This window comes from Aptenodytes patagonicus, chromosome 17, assembly GCF_965638725.1.
Source record: "Aptenodytes patagonicus chromosome 17, bAptPat1.pri.cur, whole genome shotgun sequence".
In the NCBI taxonomy this organism is placed as follows: Eukaryota; Metazoa; Chordata; class Aves; order Sphenisciformes; family Spheniscidae; genus Aptenodytes; species Aptenodytes patagonicus.
This window is the reverse complement of record NC_134965.1, coordinates 9,039,850-9,066,584: the sequence shown is the minus strand read 5'-3', so window position 1 is coordinate 9,066,584 and position 26,735 is coordinate 9,039,850. Positions and strand designations below refer to the sequence as shown.

General features: G+C 40.4%; 1 protein-coding gene and 1 long non-coding RNA gene across 2 annotated transcripts; one reads left to right on the top strand and one right to left on the bottom strand.

Moving 5' to 3' along the window:
- Nucleotides 1-1,509: 1,509 nt before the first annotated feature.
- On the top strand, nucleotides 1,510-26,733 carry LOC143168421 (uncharacterized). Its single transcript, XR_012996689.1, has 3 exons — nucleotides 1,510-1,532; nucleotides 20,152-20,185; nucleotides 26,259-26,733. It is a non-coding gene; the product is annotated as an uncharacterized LOC143168421 (long non-coding RNA).
- On the bottom strand, nucleotides 11,838-23,326 carry LOC143168419 (transient receptor potential cation channel subfamily V member 1-like). Its single transcript, XM_076354834.1, has 17 exons — nucleotides 23,299-23,326; nucleotides 22,599-22,629; nucleotides 20,926-21,241; nucleotides 20,207-20,373; nucleotides 19,756-19,908; nucleotides 19,223-19,363; nucleotides 18,437-18,735; nucleotides 17,636-17,812; nucleotides 17,243-17,407; nucleotides 16,866-16,961; nucleotides 16,178-16,248; nucleotides 15,321-15,486; nucleotides 14,546-14,612; nucleotides 13,807-14,123; nucleotides 13,089-13,216; nucleotides 12,721-12,836; nucleotides 11,838-12,177 (listed from the first exon to the last, which is right to left on the bottom strand). The coding sequence occupies exons 3-17, from the start codon at nucleotides 21,225-21,227 to the stop codon at nucleotides 12,011-12,013; spliced, it is 2,532 nt and encodes an 843-aa protein (XP_076210949.1). The 5' UTR covers nucleotides 21,228-21,241; nucleotides 22,599-22,629; nucleotides 23,299-23,326; the 3' UTR covers nucleotides 11,838-12,010.
- Nucleotides 26,734-26,735: the final 2 nt, after the last annotated feature.

Below are 26,735 nucleotides of genomic sequence, written 5' to 3'. Positions count from 1 at the left end.
CTGCGAGAATACAGACACGTTTTGCATAAACAGTACTCATGTTACTTCTTGCTGTGCCAGCTACAGCTACATTTTTCAGCTTTGCTAGTTTTGAGCTGTTGAGCAATAGTTAATACAGACTTCTGTTTTGGGACATGCCAGAAGAGTGACCCATAAGTTCTTCTGCTCCCCTTATAGAGTCCTTCCATTATCACCAGAAATAGTATGTTTAAAACTTTTATGTCTTTGCAGTGAGGCCTAAGAGATGTACTTACAGCTGCTGGTCTTTCCTTTACTTGATTAACAGATGGGAGTTTAAGGGGAACTACGCAGGCCAGCAAAACAGGAGTCTTTCTCCAGCTGTAGACAAGGGAAGAAAGAGTCAAGTTTGGGGGTTTTTTGATAGGAGGTAGATAGAAAATGTGGACATAAAAACATAAAATATCTTAGGATACTAAGACCTAGAACGAGACATTTTAATCTGAAGAATATGGCTTTAAAATATATCTACAAACTGCAGGTAAACGCCTCCTGTTCATCAAGTAGATATCTTTAAAAACCAGACTGCTGGGTATTACATTTGCCTTAAATCTACTGTGTGAAACACCAGGAGCACTACACTGTTTTGGGTAATGAACCAGCTTCCCACGAGCAGCGTGGTAAATGGGCCATGGCAAGCCAGTTCGATTTGGCATTAGGAGACCTTTGGTTGGATGTGCTGAGCACACATCCAGCTTCGCCTGACACAAATTTATGATGATATTCCAAACCCTGAACCAGGAAGGGTTGTTCACACCTTGTCAGATGACTGTGCCTAAGCTAATGTGCTACAATCTAGAGTCAGCTGCTTTGATGGTCTCTTAGGTGCTGGTCTAATTACCTGGAAGAAGGACTGAGCACTGGCATTTACTCTTGCCTGAGAGAACATCAGCTTAGTTCTCAACGTAAACCATGAGAGACTGTTTAATTGAAGTCACTCTGAGCATGGAAATGTGAAGATAGGCAAAGTTAGATTAAATCTGGGTGAAGGTGCGTTTGAGGACTCTTGCTTTAACTCTCTCATAAACCACAGTAAAAGACTGCTTAGGAAAATGTTTTTCTAAGGAAAGAAAATGAATTTGGCAGCAAGCAGTACTTTGAACTCAGAAAGTAGACATATCTGAAAGCACTCAGATCTGTGTGGTTTAGCAGAATATAGGACCTAGCAGCATGGTCTATTTATAATGTAGTGGCAGTTATCCAAAAAGAAAAACTGGGACAAGCTACAGCAAGAGAGCCAGAGGCTTTGTTTCAAACCTGCCTATGAAAAGGTGTAGAAGCTTGTACGAGCTGTAACAGTTCACATGCATGAGAATTACACTTACGATCTTAGAGGTCTTTTCCAACCTTAATGATTCTATGATTCTAATCCTGCCTGTTCTGTGTTAACAGCTTCTTGTTCCATTATGAGGACAGCCTTGACTCGCTAAACCGAAGTGTGGCCTTTTCTGTGCAATTGTCAGATTTAGGAAACATGAGCCCAGACTGTTTCTAGCTAGTCTTCCTGAAAACAGGTAAGAACATGCTACCACGTGCTACGCATAGATGTTGTCAGCCTGAACTGAGCTATTTTTAAGGGCAGACTTAAGAGTCAGGAAATGAGAGGCTACAGTAAGTCACATCTGTGCAAACATTTTCTTATAGTTTTAATCATTAACCTGCTTAACCTTTATGTTCCCAGACCTGCTCCACCTTGAGATTTCTGACAAGGCTAGCATTTTTCAGAACCCATGGAGGGTTTTGCAATAGGCTGTATTATGGCTGTGCAGACCATTTTATAGAGTTTTACAACAGTTACCAGCTTCTTCAGTTACTAACAGAGATGCCACAAAGGTCAAGAACATTAATAACTAGGCATGCATCTCCTATGAAAAATTACTTGAAAACATTAGCTTTGCATAGTCTGCACAGTACGAATAAGCAGCAAAAGCCCTATTTGGCATTCATTATTTTGTTTTTCTAGCAAGTGCTAGACTCACTACAAACTAAAATGAACAAGATGAAGGAAACCCCAGATGGGAGGGATTGAGCATTTGGAGATCTGCCATCTGACATCAGCAAGTCAGAGCTGCATTTTTTGTTCTGCTGATATGTGACATGATCCCAGTCAAACTTCCATTAAAAGTTATTCAGATTTTATATTTAACTCTATGATTTTCAGTACCCCAATAGGGAGTCACTAAGGGGAAAAGCCATTGTCTAAAAAGCATTTTTAACATTAACAGGTAACAGCGAGGATAATTGTAAATTACTTCTTGTCAGCGTTCCATTCCCCAAGCTCCTTAAAAATAATCCACAGCTGAAGTATTAAAACACTGTGCATGCCAACTACCAGTAGCAGCCCAGTTCCCCTGAGCACAGTGTTTAATTGATTCACAAGAGTCTTTCATGATTTTTCACTGTGGAAAAAGTACATTTAAATTCTCTCTGTTTCTGTGGAAAAGGATTCAGAGTTGTTGATCTGTTGTGGGAAGAATCCACAAGATATCCAATAGAGACTACGGTTTTAAAAGAATGTGTATGCATTTAATGCTGGTAGTATAGTTTATGTTGAAAAACCACATGAAGATGTACTTATGTAAGGTATGATGGATAAGATATTATCATTTTCCTATAGTTTTTCCAGCTAACTTTTAGCCAGCTAGAGGGAAGGAAGTCAGAGAGAATGGGAAAGTCACAACAGTATAGTCACAGCGCTACCCCAACTAGAGCTCAGAAAGGCTGCTTTGCTGCCAATCTTGTGTTTTAAGAGAGTGTAAATGCTGCAGCCATTCCACAGGGGGTGATGCTGTAGCAAGGCAAAGCTCTCCTGATCTTACTGGCTTGCTTGCTAATAATATTGAACTCTTGATTTTAGGAGTCAGATTTTCTTGGTACATATTCAGTCCCCAGCATTGAGAGGTTTCGTGGTATTGATTTCTCTTCAGTCAGTTACAATAAGCAGTCAGTTGTCTCCCTTGCAACGGATCTTTTTTATGTTCCCAGAAAATACTGTATCAGAAAAGAGATATATGTCATCCCATCTTAAATCAACAGATTGACCTTAATCCTTAGCACTTGCCTTCACAGGGCATTTTACACAAACTTTATAAAGGAAAAATAATGCAACAACTATTGCTTAATAGATCAGTGTTACTGTCTCTCATTCTCCCCTACAAAAGAATAGAAGTCTAATCACATAGAATTCTATCTGAATTCAAAGAGATGCACATTGCTTTTTAAAGGTTGCTTTTCTGTTTTCACAATATTTCAATACAAGTATCATCCCAGATGAAAAAATCTTCCTTTAATATGCATGTCAGCATTTCCCCATTTTAGAGATATGGGTATAGTTAGTTCTGTAAATTATTTAGGCATTTTAATAATTATACTTGACTTTTCACCAAATCGTTCCTTGTTTTATAGATTATGTTGAAACAACATTTTCTATTTCTCACTATTTATATAGCTATACTTACTCTGAGAGGTAAAAAATAAGGGACTTTGAAAATCAGCAACAGTCTTTACTGAGTTTGTTTTAACTGTGCTAACACTTTTGGACATGCACACTGTGCTATATCCCAAGTAACTAGTAACAAAACATTTTCAGATTCAGAGACTGCAGCTTGCAAAATTAAAATAGCATACTCCTGACCGCTCTTTAAGTATATGCTTCAGCAACATTATCTGATACAATGCTCTCCTCATTCCTCCAAAGTTAAACTTGTTCTAGGATCATATCTGTGTGCTGGTACACATGTATGAAGAGCTTTTCACACTGCTCCAAACAACTGAATAGCACTTGCAAATATTTAAATATTATGCTGATAAACTCTGAGATAAGAGATTGTTTTGTGCAGCTGAGGAACAGAGAAATGAAATAGCCTGTAAGTGTTTGACTATAATCTAACAGGAGACAGCCTTGTGGAAAACGATTCCAGGAAAATACTGGGATATCACTTACCAGTTGGTACAGGCCAGACTGCAGGGACAGGTCAGCCTCTTTACCAATAGTTATGCACATTTGCGTAACATACATGCCTGGAGATTTTGTTCCCCAGAGATTCCTGCCATAAAAGAACAGTCCCATTCACAAAAGGATAGAGGAGAGTTACTGAAGCCTCCATCACAAGTATATTCCCTGCAACTATGTCGCCATGCAGCTTATTCTTTTGCTCAGGCAAAAAAACCGAAGGGAAATGAGCCTGGTGTGCTGAAGGAACAGCATTATTGTTGGGACTGTCAAAATTACCCAACAGCCAGGCACCCTAATTATTTCCTATTCCCCCAAACTACATTTTCTGGACCCAATTCAAGCAGCTTTCTCCAGCTGCAGCATTGATGCCCTGAGACTCCTGCCTATCACAATGAGTAACACTGCTCATGACACTCCTCAGTCTGTCTCTGCTGTTGTCTTCCTTGCCATACCTAAGCTTGGGAACATGAACATTTACACTCTGCATCTGAGTAGCACCTAGCATAGCAGTGCCCTGCTGAACCACACCTAGAGCTCACAAAGGCTACTCTAACATACACACTAAGAGAACAAAAGAACAGAGATGAGCCTGATCCTATGCTTCAGCCCACTCCCCCCTTGCCACAGAAACAAAGCAACCTCCCTTCCTCCCTTTTTATACTTTCTCCGCCCGATAGTGTGCTCACTTCCACCTGAATCTAATTCCTGCACCTGTGGCCACTTCCCTACGCAGGGGTGGGCTCAGTCATGAATGAGTTGAAATCAGTGCAGTAAAAATCAACTTCATCGAAGCGGCATGAGTATTTGACTTCAGGTCATAGTTCTCTCTTCTCTTGGCAAAGTTACAGGGGACTACATAAGCACAAGATAATAATAAGAGGTGGGAAGAATGACTCTGTCACTCTTTTCCTGTATCTGTGCTGTTAGTGGCCCCTGCCAGTCTCAAGGCAAAAAGTAACAGTGCAAACCTACAAAGACCTTTGCCAGTCATCACTCCATCAATGTGTGGGGTGTTGGGCACTTCTTCTTGTCCCTGTCCTGTGTGCATGTGCCTTCTGCTGGTGCTGTAAGTCACAGGCTATGCACGGTCAGTGGGGGAGGCTCACATGGGTATGCAGCCTTTTGAGGCTTCTATTTGAGGAAAAAATAAAACCAGTTTTAAGACCATGAGCTAGGCACTTTTTACTTTTATTGGGTCTCACTGCGCAGTCACCCAGGAGGGTGCCATGTCTCCTGCATGAAACAACGTGTAACACTTCAGTGAGGTCTTTCAAAGCACAAACTTCGCTTGGCTGTTTTGAGCCTGACAGTCCCAACTAGGTCAGGGTTATTCTCCAACTATTTCAGCATGAGTTTGTACCCTCGGTAAATCATCAGTTGTGGTGCATAGTTTCTGGTAACGCTTAGCAGTACAGAGGAATTAAGCAATATGAAAATGCCTCAAGGAATACACCATGAATAAAGCATGCCCCACCTACATGCTACATTTTTTTGCTCAAGTCTATACTGCCACTGTTTGACTCAAGTAGTATTTGGAGGGTGATCACCAAAACTGGCGAGGAACCTTAATGTTATAATAATTTCAGGTTGAACTAATAGTCCAGTCATTTGATTTTATGAACATCAAACCTCCCTTTTTCAAAGGAAAAGATTTTTATCTGTCTCATCCACCTAAATCCGGGGAATAGTTCTTTCCCCTTCCCCCTCCAAAGATCTGGTTAGACCTGTAAAAAATATGAGGGGAACAAAAATTCACTCACTGTCAGGTCTTAAACTGAGAGCTAAACTTTGCATCAACTGTAGCAGCATATGAGACACTCACTAACTATAACAAAATAAAGTCCCTGCAGGCCCCTTCCACATTTTGTCAAGCTCTTTCTGGGAAATAAGTGAAGCAGAATTGAAGGTGAACATCCACCAGCTGAAATAAACCCTCAGATACTTTGGTTCCCCAAAATAAGAGAGCTAAATCCTGCAGGTCCCATATTGCTGCAGTCAGGATGGCACTGGATATATTTGCTTATGTCGGCCAAATGAATCTTCCAGTGTTTCCAAAGGCAGCTCTTTGGGCACGTTGTATGTGCCCCACAGAAAGATCATCTTTTCAGGATACATTTTCCCTGTCTCAATTTCAACCCATTATTCTGATTAAAACCCCTTTTATTATGCAAATCATCTCCTCTCTTTGTCAACGCTTCAATTTTCTGTTAACTCAGTGCTTAGCTAAGATACAGCTAACTGTTTCCATTTGTTCTTGCAAATCAGTCTCTTGAGAACCCTCTACCTATTTCCAGCCCTAAACTCCACTTTTCATCTTTCTGGTAATGAGGGACATTGTCTTCCTTGTGTCTTCCTCTATGCCAATTAAACACTCTTGGCTTTCCCTCTCTGACTAACAGGAACTGAGGACACAATCCCTTTTCTCTAGGTGGTTCATTATCCGCATTCTCCTTTGGAATAAGAGGAACTGTCTGGGCTAAACCTACTATGTCAGCTTGGAAACAAATGACTTTGACTTAGTGACATGACTTAAAACTGCTCTTACTGGCCGAGTGAGTAGGACGCTTCCTTCCAGTTCCTGTAATTGGGAGTTGCTCTCGCTGGCTGTGGAGCAGCCAGCTGACATGGCAATTCCCGGTGACATGAGTTTTCATATCAACATTTGGGTGACTAAAATGTTGATTGTAAAGGCTGATTATAACAATGACCGAGAAGTACTGTTCTGGATGACGATGAAGTCTGAAAACCTCGATGATTCTGTAAATGTTCACGTCTCCTCATGTCCACTCATTGCCTGCATATTGAAACAGGAAGCGTTACTAATAGTGATGTAGCTCTGCCACAGTATCACAAACACACCAGAAAGAGAGAAGTCCAATGAGGTCATTTGGCTGATTTCCCCTCCTTCCCAGAGAAATAGGGTACTCTCCACCATGTATTTTGAAGTGCTTTGTACAGTTCAACATCTGATGTAGGAGAAATTTGGTCCATATTTTCCCTGTGGAAACTATTCCAGAGTCAGAAGTAATCCCAGTCTACATGGTGTGGGTGATGGAAAGCACTTCAGAGCCCTATAACCACATCAAGAAGACCCAGGATGTCTATGCTGCATCTGGCAGCGTCAATTAAGACCCCTTCCTCCCAGGCCCTAGTAAATCCATGCCTGTTGCCTAAAGGAGCAAGAAAGACTTATAAGAAGTATCCTTCACTGCAAGAGGATTCTCTCTAATGCACCAAAACATGCAGGCTGGTGTTAAATATCCAAGACACTGGCTGACAATGGGTTGCTCTGAACGTCAGGTTATCTGGGATTTTTAACATACATGGATTTTTTTGAGTTTGGAAGATTTACGACAACAGTTTGTTCAAAAACACTGTACAAAATTCCTATTGATGGGGTTCTGAAAACTTCAAGCATCAGAACCTGAGTCCACTGGCTTTATCCCTTCAGGCTATGGGGTTGGCAGGACCCCCTGTGTTTTGTAGCACTGCAGCACTTGCTGGGCACACACCTTGTGGATTTCTGAGTACTGAGGACTCCAGCAAAGATGAATGGCTGAGTAATGTGCTAATGTGATATAGATGCCACAGAAGATTGACAGGATTAGCTGGCATTTGACAAAGGTAAATATGATTCTGCAGAATGAATTTGATCAGAGGCAGCAAAGCAAGACAGTGGCGTCAGAGGGAGAGGGGCTTTCCTGGGGCAAGTCAGTTACGGGGTACCCCAGAAGGACTAGGCAGCATCACTGTACATGGCTTGGAGGCCCTCTTGCGGGCCCTGGTGTCTTCCGTGGACCCCACTAAAAACTACCGATGTGCTGCCTGAGAAGGGATTAACATTGATGCGTAATTAGGACAAGGGCTATTCAGACTCCAATGCCAGCTGTTGCAGAGGGCACAATGACCGCACACAAACAACAGGCTGTGTGGCTCCAAGTTTTTCAGGTAGGATGTCTATTTTTCTCAACTAATTCAGAAATTATTGGAGTTTGAAAGACGTAACAGTTCAGTTTACATGGCTGACTAGACAAGTTGCATCTCAGGTATGGCAGTGCTGTAAAATACTGAGATCGCGTTTTTGCTTTTCCACACATTCATAAGCCCATTTTCAACTCCCAGTGAAGTGTAGCCCAACTCACCTTCGTCCAGCTCACCTCTTCTTGCTATCTCCCATGCCACACACATTTGCAGTCATTGCTAATTACAGTTGTCACCCACAGCCAGGAGGTGAGCACATCAACACCCTTCATTTCTTTTGCTTTTGAGCCAGTGAGGTTATTGGGAGCTGGTGGATATATACAGTTGTTGAACCTGATCATCTCATATTAAGCACTTAGTGTGGACACAAATTAACGTGACTAATAACTGAGAGAGAACAGATTTTTACCACCTGCAAGCCTCAAGGAATAGCATGGGAACCATGTGCTGTTTCTAACCATGTTCAGTGTGAAATAATTACACGAACTTCAAATAAAAAACTCCCCAAGTGCTCAAGACATGGATTCTGCAAGACCATGCAAAATATGTCTGCTAAGGTGAGCAGAACCTCCACAAAACAACCCAAGTAAAGGTAATTTATTGCAAAGCCATGCTCCTCCTCAGCCAGTGGAGGTGTCTAGCAGTAGGAAAAGAAAGGTGCTGGTCCTAGCAAAGCTATTCTTAAAGCACAAATACTTCCTGACAAGCCATCTCTCTTCCCTGGGGGTTAGTTGCAGCCCTCCACTGTGAGAGTGAGTCTTTGTGCTCTCTGTCCATTCAGAACAAGTATGTCCCCTGTAGGCATCCCACCCACTCTGCCTGAACAGAGACACACCCTGATTTCCAAAAACAATTCTATGCACCTAGGTGGAATGAAGGTGAAGGAAGTAAACTGTGTCAAACAGAGCCCTGGCCAGCTAAGTCTGAGTAAATGTGTGTGACACCTGGTTAGAGTCACTGCCAAGCTATACCTCCCCATCTGTGGGAAACAAATTTCTGCCCATTGCAGTAACTGAGTGATGATACAGCTGGAAATTCTGAGAGGTTAGTCATAACTCACTCTAGAAAAGTGCGATAATTTTGTTTGCTTCTCAGAGAAGACTAAGGGATTTAAAAAATGCAACCGAAAAACCCACCAGCACCACCCTATCCCACAAATACAGGGCATTTACATTTTCAACCACAGCAATTATACTGATGTATCTTTTCACTCTGAATTCTAGCATTTCAGTTTTTTATTAAGAAGTCCCTTGCAGTCTTTGTAATCTTGTTGGAGCTGAAAGGGACAGGAAGGCAGACGTCTATATTCTGTTCAGGTTACCCAGGGCAGCTGATCAACCCTTCTGAACAAGCACTTGATGTAAATCAAGGTGGAATTTAAGCAATGGATTAGGTCTCTACCCAGGCTGATAATTATAAGAAATGGATCCCTCGTGGGGAATACAGAAATTTCATGAATGTTTTCCAGTTACATCGTGATCCTGGTGTGCTTTCAAGCATAAATTTGCCCTGGCCCACAAAGGCATGGAGACAATCAACTATGTTTTTCTGGTCAGCTGCTTTCTACATTTATTCTTAATAGTTTTTCACTGTCTCAGCCTGTCTTGTTTACTTAGCTGTACTTGTTTTACATGTGGACTGTCTCTTGCCATGTCCAGCGTGGAGCATAATGAAGTCTTGAGTGCAACCTATAGAGACTGCTACCAAGTGTTTAGAGATACACCTTTGTAATGGTATGAAATCAAACATGCCTACTTTAAACATCTTTTGTGCTTTCCTAGTCCAGCAGAGACAAAGCTTGTTGGGTTTAAATTCCGATTTTTTTCAAGCAATTCTTTCAAATCCTTTGGCAAGTTTCTCTGGTTATACCCTACAAACTCTATGAAAATAAAACTACATTTGTCCTGAATGATGTTAACAAAAGAAACAAGAATTACTAGCCCTCTAGATGGTGCTACTATTTCAAATAAAGCAGCTGGATGCTTGAAGATTTTGTTGAAATATACTGCTGTAGTACCCTATGAGAAAGGAGCACTGTGAGAAATCCTGACCCCAGTAAAAGAACTGACGTCAAACAACCCAAAACTTCATCTAACAGTGTTAGCAGCGAAGGGCAGTCTGTATGTAAATATACTAATTGCTTCTCTTTAAGAATAGTGAATGTTTCAGTATCTTACTAAACGCAGAAAAATTATAGGTATTGATGAAAATTATCTTTCAAAGGCTGGCTCAATTTTCTATGTCTTTGATTTCCAATTTTCCTAATAATTTGCAGCCAACCCCTCCAGCGTACCACTTTTCAACTTCAATGACTCATGAATGTTCTCTGACCACAGTCTTTGGATGCATCACAGGCCAAGCATGACAGACTTTCCCTGGCAAAGGCTGTGCACTCTGGCCCAATTTCACAGAAGCACTTTAACACAACTGTACTTCAAACGCAACCACAGCAGCAGTGCACATGCTGAAATGGAAACCCATGGTTGAAAACCCTGTCGGCTTAAGGATACTTGTATATGCACGTTGTACTTGCGCATTAAAGGCTGTTAAGTCTAAGTGCTTTAGTGATACATAACAAGGAAAGAAGATAAAACAATTTACCTTTTCTTGCCCAACACAGCTGCACAGGTCCAGCACTTGAAATATTGGGCCAGCTGTCTATAAGACAAACTTTCTTATCCTTAGTTCCTTTCTGTCCAGCCACTTTTCAAGAGGATGCCCAAGTTCCTCCTATTCTTTCCTCTCTTTCCAGGGCTCCTATCTGTAGTTTAGGAACATCTGCCTATTTTCTCTCTCAGATACTTTTCCTGATTCTCTTTGTAAATCCAGCCAGATGGATTTGCAGCACCAGATTTCTTTCCTCCTGTTGTTGCTGTCAAAGTCAAGAACAAAAACTTTCTGATTTCAAGATTATTATTGTTATACATTATTATACATCTGACCTTTGAAACATATATTCTCTATAACCACTATCTCTTACTTTGTGCAAAGTTCATCTGTTATCTAAATAAATGTCAAATTTGGGATCTTGTTAAGCCTTTAGCCTCAGTAACAATAACTGTGAAGTCTGGAGTTGACTCAGACAGTGTAAGAGAAACATTTATTTCATTGATTTTGACTATTCAACCTTTAAAATTTCACAGAGCATATTTGTTCTTGTGTTATGGGAAAAGAATAACAACATCTCTAGATCATTCGTTATTTTGTATTCTTTCACTGTGTCCCCATTTATTTATCTCCTTTCCAAGAAACTTTCCTCACAGGAACGTATCTCTGGTCTCTTGGTGATTTTTACTGCTCTTTTATGAGTCCTCCTCTGTTTCATAATGGTTTGGTTAGTTTTTGAGGCTGTGAAGCCACAAAATCAGGGCCTGTAGCTGCTCACAAAAATACTTTTTAAAAGAAAGAGAATCTAAAAGCAGACAGAAAATATGAAATCCACTGTGTTCAGGGTGTCGAGTGATAACAATTTTTCTATAGGCGCTTTTGTTATTTTCATATTATCAACAGAATATCCACCATCACTGGCCACTTGCACCAACCTGCAAAACTTAGTGAAGCTCCTGTTAGCTAACAATGCAAATGTCAGCTCAGATCTCAGAAATGCATGACAGCACTTTCAAAGAGTAAAAGAAATGGATGAAGACTGGAAAAAAATCTGCACTAAAAAAGGGCTAGCTACCTTACAGACAGCTCTGAAATGTGGGAAATTCTCAGTGTATTTATAAAACAAAACAAACAAAAAAACTCCTATGGGAACTTTTTCTAACACTTCATGAGCAGCCTAGATGCAAATATTTAACTAAGTAAATATAAACCAAGTAGTATAGACAGTTTCTTGCAGATTTATATTAAAAATAACCATGAAGACATGAGCTTAAACAACAAGTAGTTTATTTAGCATACTTAATAAATCCCTGCACACAGTAATTTCCTGAGTCCTCTGACCTTTTTCCATAAATCCCTGTTCTTATGAATGAAGTGCTCTAATTGCCCTGCTTCTGAGGACCAACATAGGCAACTAGAATTAACTTTCTTCTTAAAAATAAAATAAGATTAGACTGACTTTGGAAGTGACTCCTTCAAAGTCTCAGAATCTTCTGGGTCATAATAAGGTTCCAAAATAGGTTTTAATTTGACTTCTTCTGGTAGTTTTTGAGTCTCTTCTCTCCTGCTTCCATCTCTTAAAAGCGGAACCAACGTTTTCCAGTTTTTCCCTGAAACTAAAAAGGAAAGGAATGGTTAATTTTTTCCCCTCCACAGAAGCAGAAGAAAATATACAAGTGTTTTAAATAGGAAGCTGATGAAAGAAGCAGGAAGAAAGGGCTTTGTGGTTTTCTTCCCCATACGGTTCCATGAGTTTTCCATATTTCTGCTGGCAAGCACAGCAGAGTGATCGTACAGTTAAATACTTCTGTGCTGGATGCTGAGCTCCCAAACTATAGAGTTTGGGGCCCCCAAAACACCTTCTTGGCTACCATCATACACTATCCCATCTCCTCAGGATTTACACATATTATCTGCCTTGTAAAAATCTACAATCAGAATGATGAATCTATGAGGCTTCTATTCCAGAGAATAAAACTGCTATGTGAATAATAAGCCCACTTAATCCTTTACATTTTGTGCTGACTGAAAATGCCATTAACGTAGCTACTGCCATTATCATTAAGTGCATAAACTGACTGCCCTCTAACAATTAATCAATGCTGCTTCTATCACCAGTGTGTAGCCCATACAAGGATTTAGGTCACTGAAACCCGCACCTCTGCCAGGCTTAATAGAGTAACTGGGATTTCGTTTGAGGTCTCCAGAGTACCCAGGGTCTTCGTTGATTATGCCAAGATTAGTATTCCACATGGACCAGTTCACTTCATCAACCCTGGGGAGAGAACAACAAAACCGATATTTATTCTAAGGATCACCAGACAACTCCAGGATGAGTTTGTATCACAAACTGCCACCTCTCAAGCCTCAGATCTGACCCAGAAAACAGATTAAACTGACTACCGTAGACAGTGTTAGTGCACTATTTTTCAGGGTGTGCCAGGGAGAAAGTTCTGCTTCCCATTACCAGATACCCTAATGTTGTTTGTCTAGAAAAGATTGTTCATTTGACATACAAACAGGTTACCTAAAGCACCATCTGTAATCATCTTGGCCATCAGGTGTGACCCCCACCAAGACTTGCTTCCCAGACCGGAACGAGCGCCTCACACAGTTCAAGTAGCTGTTTTCAATATCCAAGATTGTGATGGCTCTCTACCAGGTAAAAGAAAACAGACCACTGAGAGGCTGCTGTTTCAAAGTCATACAAATCCTGAATTCCGCCCTTGTTTTAAAAACCTTGAGCTTTTATCACTGTCACCATCTTAGAGCAGGCATCGTAACCATCTCTGAAACATCACCCTCTGTTAATATGTCATTAAAAATGCTGAATTACCGCCCTGTGATTAGAACTATGAAGTTTCCTTTCTTACCTCAAACAAAAACTGATGTGCCTTTGAGATTCTGGTAAAGATTGCTTTTCCCCCCTTGCATAATCCCTGTCTTCATAGTCTGATCAGGATTTTCCATCATCAAAAGCCCAACTAATTCTGTCTAATTACAAAAGTACTTCTTTTCTTAAATTCTGAACATCTGTGGAACACTGGAAACATCTGCTTAGGCAAAACATCAAATATGCATGGAAAAGGAATTAATATACTTTTTTTCAGAACTGTTCAGGGGAATCAGAAAGAAGCAGTGACCTGTTATTTAGAAACATGTCAGCTCCTAAAGATTCTTTCTGAAATCTCTTATGATTCCCCACACCCTCTTTCTTGGATAGCAGCCTCACAGAACCAATGTACCTGCAGTTTCCAGATGCTCTTGCTCTCCTGTGCAATTTTGCTCACAGTTTCCCCCATCAGTGCAATAAGCATGTTGAGCAGGAGGATGTATGTAAGGATGACATAGAGAACCAAAAGGATGACAAACACAGACTTGAACCTGTAGTTCTCTGTGAACTCCAGGTCCCCCATCCCAATAGTGAACTTGAAAAGCTCCAAGCATGTATAATACAGACTATTGTAGGATGTGCGGCCTCGTTTCATATGGCAGCATCGGGCATATTCAGAGCTATTTGTGTCTTGCCCCTCATTGTCATCTTCAATTAAAGTCACCACAGCTGTTGCAAAAGAGGAATCACATATGCAGGATGAAAATACCATTTGAGATCATAATTCCATTGCAAGCAATGAAAATGAGCATAAAGGTAAGACATGTTATCTTCATGGTGCATTGTCCCCAGTGAAATTGCTCTATAAAATATTCCCCATAACTGACACCCTCTCAGAAGGTGTTGTCTCAGTTTTATCTATATAGAACAGGATGACTGTTTTTCCATTCAGCTTTGCAAAGCAGTTTGAGACCTAGGGATGAAAAGCTGTATGAAATTACTATACATAATTGTTATTCTGAAGAGATTTTTTTTTGTAATTAGGTTAATTTGTTAGTTTTTAGTTGGAAACAAAAAGTCTAAGCCACTTGAAAAACAAAATTTTCTAAGATCTTTAAGATAACAAAAAGTAACTCCAAGTATGATATTACCTGTAGAAAATCCCAAGAGGAATACTAGATAGACAAACATGAAGCGACATAAATCTCTAAGGATCATCTGTAACATGGAAACAGAATATTTTTATATTGCTAAAACTTGAATATAAACTGCAACAAAAACTTGTAGAAAATACTGCTTCAGCTCAAGAAGGTATTTGCTGTGAACTGGCTGTTCATGCATTAAACCGTTCTTTATCCTGCTGAGGTAATAAACTTTAACACAGAAAACATTTTTCTCTGTTATTCATGCAACAGTTTATACACATATGCAAGACATATGCATGCAAAATAGTTTCATCTTTGTGAGTATAAACCACATTAAGACAGTTGCATCTCTCTTCCACTCTTGGGCTAGCTGTGTACATCATATATAGAGGTTTATTAGCCAGCTACTGCCTCTTAGCTAATTCCTAAACAAATTTCCAGCTGGTAGAAAGCTGTGCCATTTCAGACCACACCAGTCTGCACTGTTCTCAGTCTACTTTCATCCATGCCTATCCAACTGTAGTTATTTTGAAGCATGGTAGGTAATAATAATAATATTAAGACTGCTATAAAATGTATGGATAAGGAGCAGGAGGTTTTTCTACATAACTTAAATTGTATCGCTTCACTCAGAAAATTACGGCCAACTAGAGCGATATGAGATTTCCCAGTGGCATCACGGAGGTAGATATGGCGACTTCTCTCCTGGAAATGGGGCTGTTGGCAGCAGTGACCTGATCTGAGCACTCTGCTGCCCTCATCACCCACTCACTGGACTGACCTTGGCAATCATGACAGAATAAATGCCCATCTGCTGGAAGCCACGGGTGTAGTACAGCATGTTAGCCCAGCCCAGCGCCAAGGAGAAGACCATGGAAGCCACGTACAGTTCCTGGCCACAGAAGTACAGCACCACAGAGCTCAGGAGGAGCAAGGAGTGAACAAAGCTGAAAGACAAGCATGGTCTGAATGCAGAGTGCTGAGTTGACCACAGGTGGTGGGAACAGGGGAGCCCCATGAGGTATACAGCAGAATGAGGGATTCTCCAAAACACAAAGGAGCCCTGGCAGACACTTCCTCTCTTCCCTTCATTCTTTCCCTTCTCAAATCCTACAGTACCTCTTGCAAACTCCTCAGTTTCCCCACATACAAACTTCTGTAGTCTCATCACTGCTCTTCCTTGTGACTGGAGGGAAGAAAAGTCCTTGAAAACACTTATTTCTTCATCACTCCCTCTCTTTCCACAGACCCATGAAATTTCCCTGTTGAGCTGCACTCCAGCTGGGAGGAGAAAGGGCCCAAATTATTGAGAGGCAAAGCTCCCTTTAGGAATGGGAGGATTTTTGCACATCCAACGCATACACTCAATTGCAAGTCCAACTTGGAGATCTATTCCTAACTCTGCTGCATGACACAATCACTGATCTTCTAGACAATTCATTTGCTTTACCTCCAAAGGAGGTTACTGATCCAGACCCCCTTGTTCAAGTGCTATGATAACGACTGGCAAGTATTTTGTAAGGACCCAGGAAATTATAGCAAAGCATCTACCTATTACAAGTGGCTTCAACCAAAGCTACAGATCTCACACACTCATCTGTTTCATGCTGAAATGCAATCAAAAATATTGGAGCTTACAAAAGAACCTCACTGTAGCTGTCAACTATCAGCGTCTTGAATGACGGGCGCCTCTGCATGAAATACTGTATCTGAAAAAAAATGGGAATGAAGACCAGGTTTGGAACCAAGGAGGGATTAAGTATCCCATGTGAATGCATCAACTAAGCACTGATACCTATACCAGGGAGCTGGTACCTATAAAGCATCTCACAAGAATAGCTCAAAAACAACAGTGGCACAAGATCTAGGGAGGACTCTTCCAGTAACACTTGATTTCTCTTACATCTGGTGTCTCTTTTGAAGACAACAATCTATTCAGTCACTGGTTTGAGGACCTGTGATTCACTGTACACTCTCCATTGGCTGCCAAGAGGAAGCAGGGGGACTTTAAGCTAAGACAGGTAATCTTTCATAGAGGCCTGGCTATTTGCGATAGCCCATTCTTAAGCTTTGGCCAGGCTAACTGCTGAGATGCTCATTGACTTCTACGGATAGTCTTTTTTTATACAACAGATAAAACGTTATCTTCACCTGTGGGCTTATTAGTAACCTGAGAACTCCTAATCAGGCCAAGGAAAAAGATTTTGTAGCTCTTGACTAAAACATGGATTATCTTAGTGGCCAATGCTAATGAATAGGAAAGGCGTGTTTGATTCTCTCCTACACCTACCCAAACAGCAAAAAGGAAAATTTTCAAATATCTTACCCCTCTGAAAAAGAAATAGAGACCTCCCAGGACACTCAGGATCTCTCCAGTCACTCGAAAATATTCCCCAGTGCTGTGACCAAACGTGAAGGGAGGCTGTATAAGACAGGAAGGTAGATATGTTCAGCAGAACTGGAGATAGAAAAGACCTGGCCTTGACAGCAGCTGAAAGCAACCACATTTCTGGGGGAACAGGTTACGTTTCGGAATGTGTTGCAGCAAGGGAGCAAGACTGGGAAGCAAGCAGGGTCCAAATCTCTCTCCTACCTTCAGGAAAGAGGAAAAGTCTGATCTTAGGAGCACACATTCAAATGGGAGGCAGATCTGGGATATGATGCACTGGGTCGTTCCTGTGATATATGACAGGAGTAACATACCTTTTCCTTCTTCTCTACAGGTCTGTAGTAAGCAGCTGCAGTGAGGATGATGATATGCATGGTATAGACAAGGAAGTTGAAGTAAAATAAGTGTTTGACAAACCGGTCCCACTTGTCTTGCAGCAGCCTGTTAAGGGGTTCCACCAGCAGCATCTCATGACGGTTCTGAGTGGAAGGAGAAAGAGGAGAATCTTGACGGGACCAATATGTACTGGGCTTTGAAAACAGCAAATTATATTCATCTTCAGCAAATATTCCCTCTAGTACACTTAAACTCAGGAGGGGAGATTGCTGTTTTATGGAAATGAGGCAAAAGATGCACTGTGGAACATGGATCTCTTCCCCAACAGTCCCCCAGCCTGTGAATAAAATGCCAAGGAGGTGCATACTCACTGGCGTTTCACTACTGTAGGCAATAATCTCAAGCACTGAATTTTTCTCACATGTGTCTATACAGGACAGGTCATAAAGAGATGAGTGGACAGGTCCATAAGCCCATTCAGTGAACTTCCTAGACAAGTGTCTGCACTCAGGATCTTTGATCTCTCGTCTGAGGATGTAAGCGAAAATCTAATTGCAAAAGAACAATACAACCAACATTTCAGTGCTAATGGACTTCTAGTTCCTCAGTATCTCCACAAGACAGGATGGCTAATTTCCCCCTAGTTTAACTGTGCTGAAGTCAAACCAGTGGAGCATTGCAGAGATCAAAGTCTGAAGTAAACACAAATAATTTTCTCACTGGATGCTGGGAGATGAGAAACACAAATACCGCTTACAACTTGCCATTATCTGTTTCAAAACTGCAAAAGAAAAGCAAAGATGTATGTTACACATCTCTGAGCATACAGTCATTTTGAATGGGGACTGCCAGAAGATGAGTTACATCAGCCAGTCAAAAGTACAAGGCCTCTAGTGGTTCAGATGATAGCAGAGACCCACTTGCTGTTTCCACTTGGGCTGCCTTGCATACCAGTGGTATATGAATAATGCCAGCTGGGCAGACACACACACACACACTTCATAGCCTTTAAGGACTATGCAGTTTTGCATGTTAAACTGCAGTATCGGTTCCTTTTAACTAAAAGGCCCCAACAATAAGCAGTGATAAAATCTGTCCTGCATAAATGTTTTGCATGTACTCTGTATAACTTGATACAGTAATGGGACAGTTAAACATATTTGCTCACCTACCCCTATCTTCCCTGTTTTGGCTGCCAGAGTTAATGGAGTCAGCCCTTTCTTGTTGGTGAGTTCTTCTAGCTTCAGGATTGGATTAATTTTGGCACCAAGGATCAATATGTTATTGTACATCTTGGTAACAAACTTGGTATTATCCTTAGTATTATCTGCAATCTCCACCAGTGTGTGCAGGACCATATTGCCCATGGAGTCCTCAGCGGCGATGTTGGCTGCCTGATAGGGGTTCTCAAGGAGGAATTTCACAATGCAGAGCTGGTTGGTGCAGGCAGCCAGGGACAAAGGCAGCTCCCCTACAGGCAAGCAATGGGAATGAGTGGTCAGAAAGCCCATTATTACATGTGCATAAACAGAAAAGATCATGTTGTTTTCATCTTTCATCATGAGAAGAGGAGGTGTATTTCTCTGTCTCATATAGCACCAATTCTTGTGATAGCTATTAGAATCACATTTTCTTTGGTTTAACTGCATCACAGAATCATGGCTGCTTAAAAAAGCACTGAAAGGAGAGCTAGCAGAAGGTTACAACCTTTCAAAGGATACAGTGCCCAGAAAACAAAGGGATGCAGACACCAAGCTCACGCTGAACACCATCAACTACCAACTGTGTTTCTTTAAAATCTCAGCCTTTGGGAGTAAATATTTGGACTGAGTGGTGGAACAGCCCATCTGGTACTTCTGAGCCTCCAGTCCCACATAAACAGGATTATTTAACAGCTTGCATTTGGGATAATGCTAGGATAACTCAATCAATAAAGCCCATACTGTGCTCACCCCTACCAAAATAAAAGCCAGGTTTCCCTTTGATTTTCCTGAAGAACTCCCCACAGGCTCTTGCATGAACATCTGCTCCGTTCTGGACCAAAAGCTTCACCAGGTACATGTTCCTTCTCTCAATGGCGATGTGAAGTGCAGTCTGGCCTACAGAGACACTCATTAGACAGAAATCTTCAACATTTAATACAGACAGAGCTTTCAGGCACCACAATTCATTCAGCTCCATATACTATGGTGGAACTGAGAGCTTTGCAGACTAAAAAGCTCTAGAATTGAACAAAAAAAGATGGCACAGACAGCAAATGCAAGTCCCCTGAACTTGCTATTAAGTCACTGTATATAAAAAATGGCAGAATATTGCACCTAACAAAACACTGCCCTAGCACAAATGCACTGACTGTTAGTTACACACTGGAACTTTGGGATGCTGCATCCTCAGGCATAAGGCCTCATGCAGAAGACTGTTTGAGAGCCCTGCCTAACCCTATCTTCAGTCTATCACCAAGAGTATTCACTGTATCAGCTGTTTCTCTTACCCTTATAGTAGTTGTCAGTGTACTCTGCATTAACAAACTCTTTCAGAGTTCCAGTTTTCCTTGCAATATCCAGCAGCAAGGGAATGGTATCATTTTTCCCATCATGTAGATTCAGCATGGCTTTCAGTAAGCAGGTTTTCCCAGTTTCTGGCTCTATAACACAAAAAAACACAGCTATATAGAAGTGATTAAAAACCTCCCAGGCATGCAGGAATTAATGAGGTTCTTTTCAAAAGACAAGAAAGCTCATTCAGGGTTTCACAGCAAATTTCAACTTTTCTGAATTCTCCTGTAACCTTACAATCAACGGGTTGCCCAATCAATAGGGAAGTACTGGCTATTAGAGGACCTCCTGCAGACACTTAACACAATTATGTTTTTTTGTTTTCATCTCAGGAGCACTACTGGAAGAAGAAGAGGGCAACTTAAGGTATGTGACACTAAAGAATACCTTTGAACTCATCATCTGTGAGATGCTTCAAGGTTCTATTAAGATAGAGTAGCAGATCATCCAGGTCCCTTGTGTTGCCTTGGGCTACAGCATCAAAGATCCTTCTGCGGTCATAAAATTTGAAAGCTTTTTCTGAGCAGCCTGTGATGGAATCTGTAGATAGGAGCCTAACAGGGGTAAATTTCAGTTACTTAAAATCAGATATTTAGCAGACTTTTTATAAACTACCAGAATACTGTTTTTCATTTGTTTGTGTGAACTAGTAAGCACTACAGATTAGTATAGATGGATCTGCAAAGTCTACAAGATCAACAAAGTCCACAAGCAACTGTCCTGATAAAATTATGTATCTGTTGCTGAAAAGTTGAGAGCAAGACTTAAAAGAGGCATTGAAGTATGGCAGTCTAACTGCAGGCCTGGGACCCAGGCAATCCCATGTTCTCATTCTAAGTGATGTCCTTTCACTGAACAGTCTCAAGCAAGTGAATTAAGGCTTACTGCTAATTTTGGGCAAATTATCCATGGACTGAATTTTCAGAGATGCCAAGAGACAACAGCTATTGTCACTTTCAGATGCAACACTCCTTATTTTGGCATAGAAAATAGTGAAACTGAAAAAATGGGCACACTCATGTGGAGAGAATAAATGCTGCTCTAAGAAACAGAGTCTGCAGCTGTCAAACTGTTCATTACAACCAAATCTTACAAGGCAAACTTACTTGTGAAGTTTCTTCCTCTCCAAATTGGCATGAAATTTGATGACAGAAGGTGCCATCAGGTGATCCATCTGGTAAAAGGAGTCCATGGGAGCCATATCCTTGTCACTATCCCCCATCACAAACCGCCCACGTCTTGCAAAGATGTTGCTTTTGGGTGGCTGCACCTTGGTGCTGAGTGTACCCTGGAGGCTGTCAGGCGTTTCCAGTATGGAGTCCTCCCCATCCATGTGTTCATCTGTCACTTCAGATTCCTCCATGTCAGAACTGCCAAATTTCTTCATCTTCCCAAGAATGGAAGACATGATGAGCAGGCAGTCTGTGACGAACGACACAAACACCACAAGTCAGCACTTTATGGGGCCATGAGTCCCCTTTTGCCTAGGACTACTCTCCAGAAACAGCAGGGAATGGATTGGTTGCTTTCATCCCAAAAGTGAGACAGATGGACACATATTCACTATGCCCAGAATTGGAACAGTTTAGTAGGCCATTACCTCCATGCTGTTTGTTACTGTCCCCATGGCTCTTACCCATTTCAGAATGGAGAAAGCAAGCCAGAGTGTCCCACGGCTTGCCACAGCCACCTCACTGCAGAACTGACTACTGCTTAAAACTAGTGCCTCCTCCTCCTCCAATCATGGTTAAAGCCTGAACAATCTCAAACCTGAAAAAAATCTCTGCTTTTTTTCTCCACTTGCTAACTGTTTTGTGCCACAATATATTCTCAGGATTGTATCAGGCATGTGAAAAAAGCTTGCTTGTGCCATAACTGTATCTCAGTGATGCTGAGCACAGAGAGCTTCCTGCACATAGGAAAATTATCACTTAATGGCTTTACCAGAGTTACGGCAGTGCTAGATGAAAACTGGGGCGTGCGATTCTTGGGAGATGAGTGTCACCTCAAACATGAGACACGGAAACAGAAAGGGAAAGGTTACCACAGATAAGAGATGACTGTAAGACCACACGTCTGATCTTGTCTGATTTACAACCACAAAGAGTTCGACATGGGTTATCAAATATACTATACTGAAAGTAGAGCAGGCTTTTTGGTTTTTTGTTGGTTTTTTTTCTTCTTTCTTATCAAACTGTTTTAATCAGACAAATGTTGGTCTTCATGCCATCGAATGCAAAATATTCTGGAACTCCAGCAGTGGAGACAGGAATGCATCATATTTGAACTGCTGCATTTAGAGAGGCTTTTAGAGAGAGCTGATCAGCCTTAGAAACATACTCTGAAATCCTAGATTGCTTGGAAATACTACAGCTCTGAGCACAGGAATGTTACAAAATCTTTAAAAAGCCTTCAATTATAAAACAAATTACAGTGGTCAGCAATCTTCTCTGTACATTCAGTGTGAAAACAACGTCATAAATACGCTTCAAGGTTGTTTCTCTTCACAAAATTCTGAGGGGTTGTCTGCAAACCTACATTGTACATTAAAGCTAGATTTTCAGTTCTGTGGGACTAGTTAATATTTATATTAAGGGTCACTTACATTTTCCTGTGCGAGTAGGATAGGAAAGAAACTTGTCAGGAATTTGCATTTTCTATAATTTTGTACAATATACATGTAAAGAAAACATGAATTTGCAAACTTGCATATTTAGGTTTACAGTATAGACGAAATACTAATGACTGCAGTTTAACTCGCTATGTCCTCTGAGCTCACCTTTCAAGTTCTTTGTGTCCTTAGAATCACTCTGAAAGAATAACATAATATCTTATTAACTTCATTGTTCTATAAATAAGAAATTATATATAGAAATATATTTCCATTTGAAATATAATACTAAAAATACAGAAGAACAATTCCTTCAGTGAAAAAGTTATAAAAATAGTTTTATAAAAAAATGGAAAAGATACACTAGGAATACAGCCATGTATAATTTTAATTTTTATTCTTATTTAAATTAATGTGGATTGAGCCAAAAATGTCAAAGATGGCTATGCAAAATGGAATCACTTATTTTCCACAGAATAGGTATAATATTAAAATCCACAGAATAGACTCAATCCTGTCTCCCTGGCAATTTGCTCAAACCTAGTTTAGTCATTATATGTGCTTTCATCTCTAAACCCTGTTGGTAATATCTTTGATAATGAAGACAAAGCCGCATTTCCTCATGAATATGAATTTGCAAGGGAAACAATCTTCAAAATTCTGTGGAAGGATTCTTTAAAAAAAAAAATTATCTATCCTAAAAAATGCATAATCTACTTGAACCCTTTGAATCCTACGTACATTGACGTTTGATACAATAAATAAGGAAATATTTTTGATAGAATGCCTAACCACATCACAACTTATAATAAAGAGAATTTACAAATAACTAACAACCATGCTATTCAAATATACATGCAGAACTTACAAATATTGCGAAAAAATCCTGTCTTCCACAAAATAGTCCAGTCTCAGTAAACACCTTCTGATCTATAGGAATTTGGTGCCAGATATTCCTCCTCCAAGATGCCTGGACTGAAAAGCCCTCAGAGTTTGCATCTCCACTTCATTTGTCTGCAAAAATGTTCTATGTGTCTGATGATTTTTAGATCAAGGGAAGTTCACTAGAAGAACAGAGAATAGAGTAATAAGATCATTAAGAACAATTCTGGAACCAGAAGCATCAGTAGCTTCTATTCCCAGGAGTTTAGCAAAGCTCTTTACAAGAATTGCAGTAAGTTGCTGATGTTTTTCCCTCCCTTTTAATTGCATTTAGTAATGGATACTCTTCTCCAGATTTCCTCTTTGTAAATACACTCAGGCTTGCAAAAAAACCCAAACCACCAGACAACAATTGTTTCTGTGGGTTTCATTTCCATTTACAAAACTTTGTAAAATATGCCACAGCTGTTCTCTGAGACCAGTCATCTTTCTAGACGTCTTTCTTGGGTGGCTGCTGTAAAGCCCCACCAAGTATTTTAAAGATAAGCTGATTCTGAACAGAGTTGAGGGAGAACCAATGACAGAAAGCCCTAAGGCCATTCTATCATTCCGCGTTCCTACTACGTTTTATTTAAATAATATATATATAGATATAACAGTCAGCTTTTAAATATTAATGTCATTAGGAAAAAAAAATTCTTATCTAATCCAGGATGGATCTAACACCCTTAAAAATGAGGAACCGTGTGATATATTGTTAAATATATAATTTACATAAGATCTTTCTGCCAAAAACTAGTCTAGAGAAACAGCTTTTCCAGCAGGCTGAGCTGATAGGCTGTAGCTGTTAGGCTAGAAGCAACCTCCAAACCTCTAGCTCCTGAGGTTTCGAGTTAGATTATGAAATTATTCAATGAAATTATCTGGTTTATGTTTTGCAAAAGGTAACTATCTTTCCAGTCTTGCCATCTATCTATCTATTTGCCTGTTTAATAGCAAACTAATTATACTATTTAAAACACCCTACGGCATTGTACTCAAAAGAAATAAAATGCCTATTTATTAATGCATAAGTATAGATTACCAATAAACCAGGTCCTTTGCTGGTGCTCCTGGAGCTTTGCTGAGCAGAGCATCTCATTCAACGTTACGATTAACTCCTTCACCATTCCCAAAGCAGAGACTGAGTAAGAAAACTATATGGATCAGTGGAGGGTCTCCCTTATTCAGTCACTAGCTTCTTGCTTGTCCCTTTGGCTAAATGCTCCTTCTCTCTCTTCTCCCGTTCAAGGCATCAGCTCCTTTCAGTCTTACTGTGCTCTCATGTACACACTTCAGGAGCTTTCTGCTATTTTCTGAGTTTTGATGCCTCCTTTATCAGCCTCCTTGACCTGTATTTCTTGTGAAGATGTTATTTCCTTCTTACCAGCAGCACTCCATTGCTTTTTCCAGTTGTTGGACGTATCATATTCCATTTTAGCAGGGACCTCGTTTAAAGGTGTAAGCTCGTAAGGAGATGTGAATGCTTATCAAAATAGGCCAGTAATAAACAAGAATGAATTTGTTCCTTTTTCTTGGGCCTGCATCCAACATGCTGCATAGGCTTTGTGCAACTTCTGTGCTTGAGAGTGATTCTACCGATTAAGAGCCCTCTCCATCACTGCAAATGGAAAAACATCAGCAGATGTGCTAGAGATATTAAAGATATATCCAAAGCTGGCCTGCAGGTCAGAGATAGTCTTGCCTTCGCTAACAGAACCTAAAACCAGGCCACAATTTTACCAGCTTCTGGAAACAAATACCATTTGATTTCACGGCTAACACCATGCTGGAATAGTATTATCAGCTCTTCCCAGTTATTCAATAAAAATGAAAGCAGATCTGCTGATACAAAAATATTTTTTAATAACAAAAAAGGGAAAACAACATATAACAAATACAAGACTTTTTACAAAACCTTTAATCTAGTCTACACTTACTCTGTCATTCCTATATATGCCAATAGTTCCCTAAACGCAGCATAGAATAGATGCATGGCGGGAGGGTGGAGGGAGATGGAAATTAATCCATCTCCGTAATTAAGATCTCAGAACAGCTTTCTCGCTACAAAAATGAGTCAGTCCTGATGTTGCTAATGTGCAAGATAGGAATACACTTCCATATTTCAGTCGAAATACAGGCTTCTAAGTAATGAAATTGTATCTAGATAACATGAAACTGTCTTACTTGCTTCCCAGTCTCACTTAAGCAAAAAAGGTGTACATCCATCTTGTTTTAGACAGATAAAGTATAAATGTTTTCACCTTAAAATAAAGAGTAGGGGGAGAAATAAGTTTTAAGAGCATAACATGGGATAAAAACTTGGAAATTTTAAGGGAATTCGCATGAACAGTACTTAACATTAAAAATAGATTAGAGTCTAGCCTGGCAGCTGCTGTATTAAAGCTCTATTTGAAACAATACATGAAGGGCAGAATCAGAAACACCTTCAGAGCAAATACACTAAAATAGCTATGCACTGTATTACAAGAACAAATGATTTTTGTGGACCATCTCTCAAAATGCTAATTGCATTTGGGCTTAAAAGGGAAATCAAAGCTGAAAGAGATGAGAACTGGGCTTCTGTAACTCTGAGTTTGCCAGCTCCTCTGGTTTATCACAAATTCTGACCGTTTCAGAGAGGCCCTGAACCACTCTACCACCCAAAAACCAAACGTAAAATAATTACATATGCCAAATAAGGAAAATAGTTACCTCCCACCCTATGAATGTATTTTCCACTCGGATATAAGCCCTGCATTCCAGGCATCTCCAGTCATGGTACTGGCCTAGCCACACCTTTGACCTTAGTCCACTGCACCCGACCTGGGTAGCCACAGAAATAATCCTCCATGTTTTGATTGTTTTGTCAATGTTCAAGCCAAGGTTGTATTCCATCTTTTACAGAGACAACATGCAACATGCGAAAATTGGCATTCATTTTGTGCAAGAGCCACCGAACACCCCAAACAAGGTTGACATCCTGGTCTGCTGCCTATACGTATGTATACTGTGAGACAGCTTAAGGACAAGAAGTTTCTAATGAAAGCATCAGACTAAGTTACAGACAGCTACTCATCTCTCCTAGTCCTTCTAAGCATATTTTCTACCAGGAAAATGAGCCTCGCATGAAGCATCATTTTATGCAGAAAGTTAATGGATCTTTCCTAGTCACTCAGTCAAATTTAATGTGGTAATTACTTCTCATTTCACAAATGGGAATGACAGTGCAACGAAATGTGTACACCCAGAAGCAGAAGCAGACATTAAATGCAAGCTTTTTTTTTTCCACTGTAATGAGTGAGATGACATGTTGAATACAACTCCAGAAAAGTGAAGGAAGTGAAAGGAAGCACTGTACAGTCAGGAAAAAAAAAAGAAGCG

What these genes read in the sequence shown, in the direction of transcription:
- LOC143168419 (XM_076354834.1), bottom strand. Translation starts at nt 21,227, where the DNA reads ATGTCTTCCATTCTTGGGAAGATGAAGAAATTTGGCAGTTCTGACATG. An exon ending in CCAAAACAGGGAAGATAGGG is followed by an intron (nt 17,813 to 18,436) that starts GTAGGTGAGCAA and finishes TTTTGCAATTAG; the next exon opens with ATTTTCGCTTACATCCTCAG. An exon ending in ATTCTGTCATGATTGCCAAG is followed by an intron (nt 14,613 to 15,320) that starts GTCAGTCCAGTG and finishes TCCATGTTACAG; the next exon opens with ATGATCCTTAGAGATTTATG.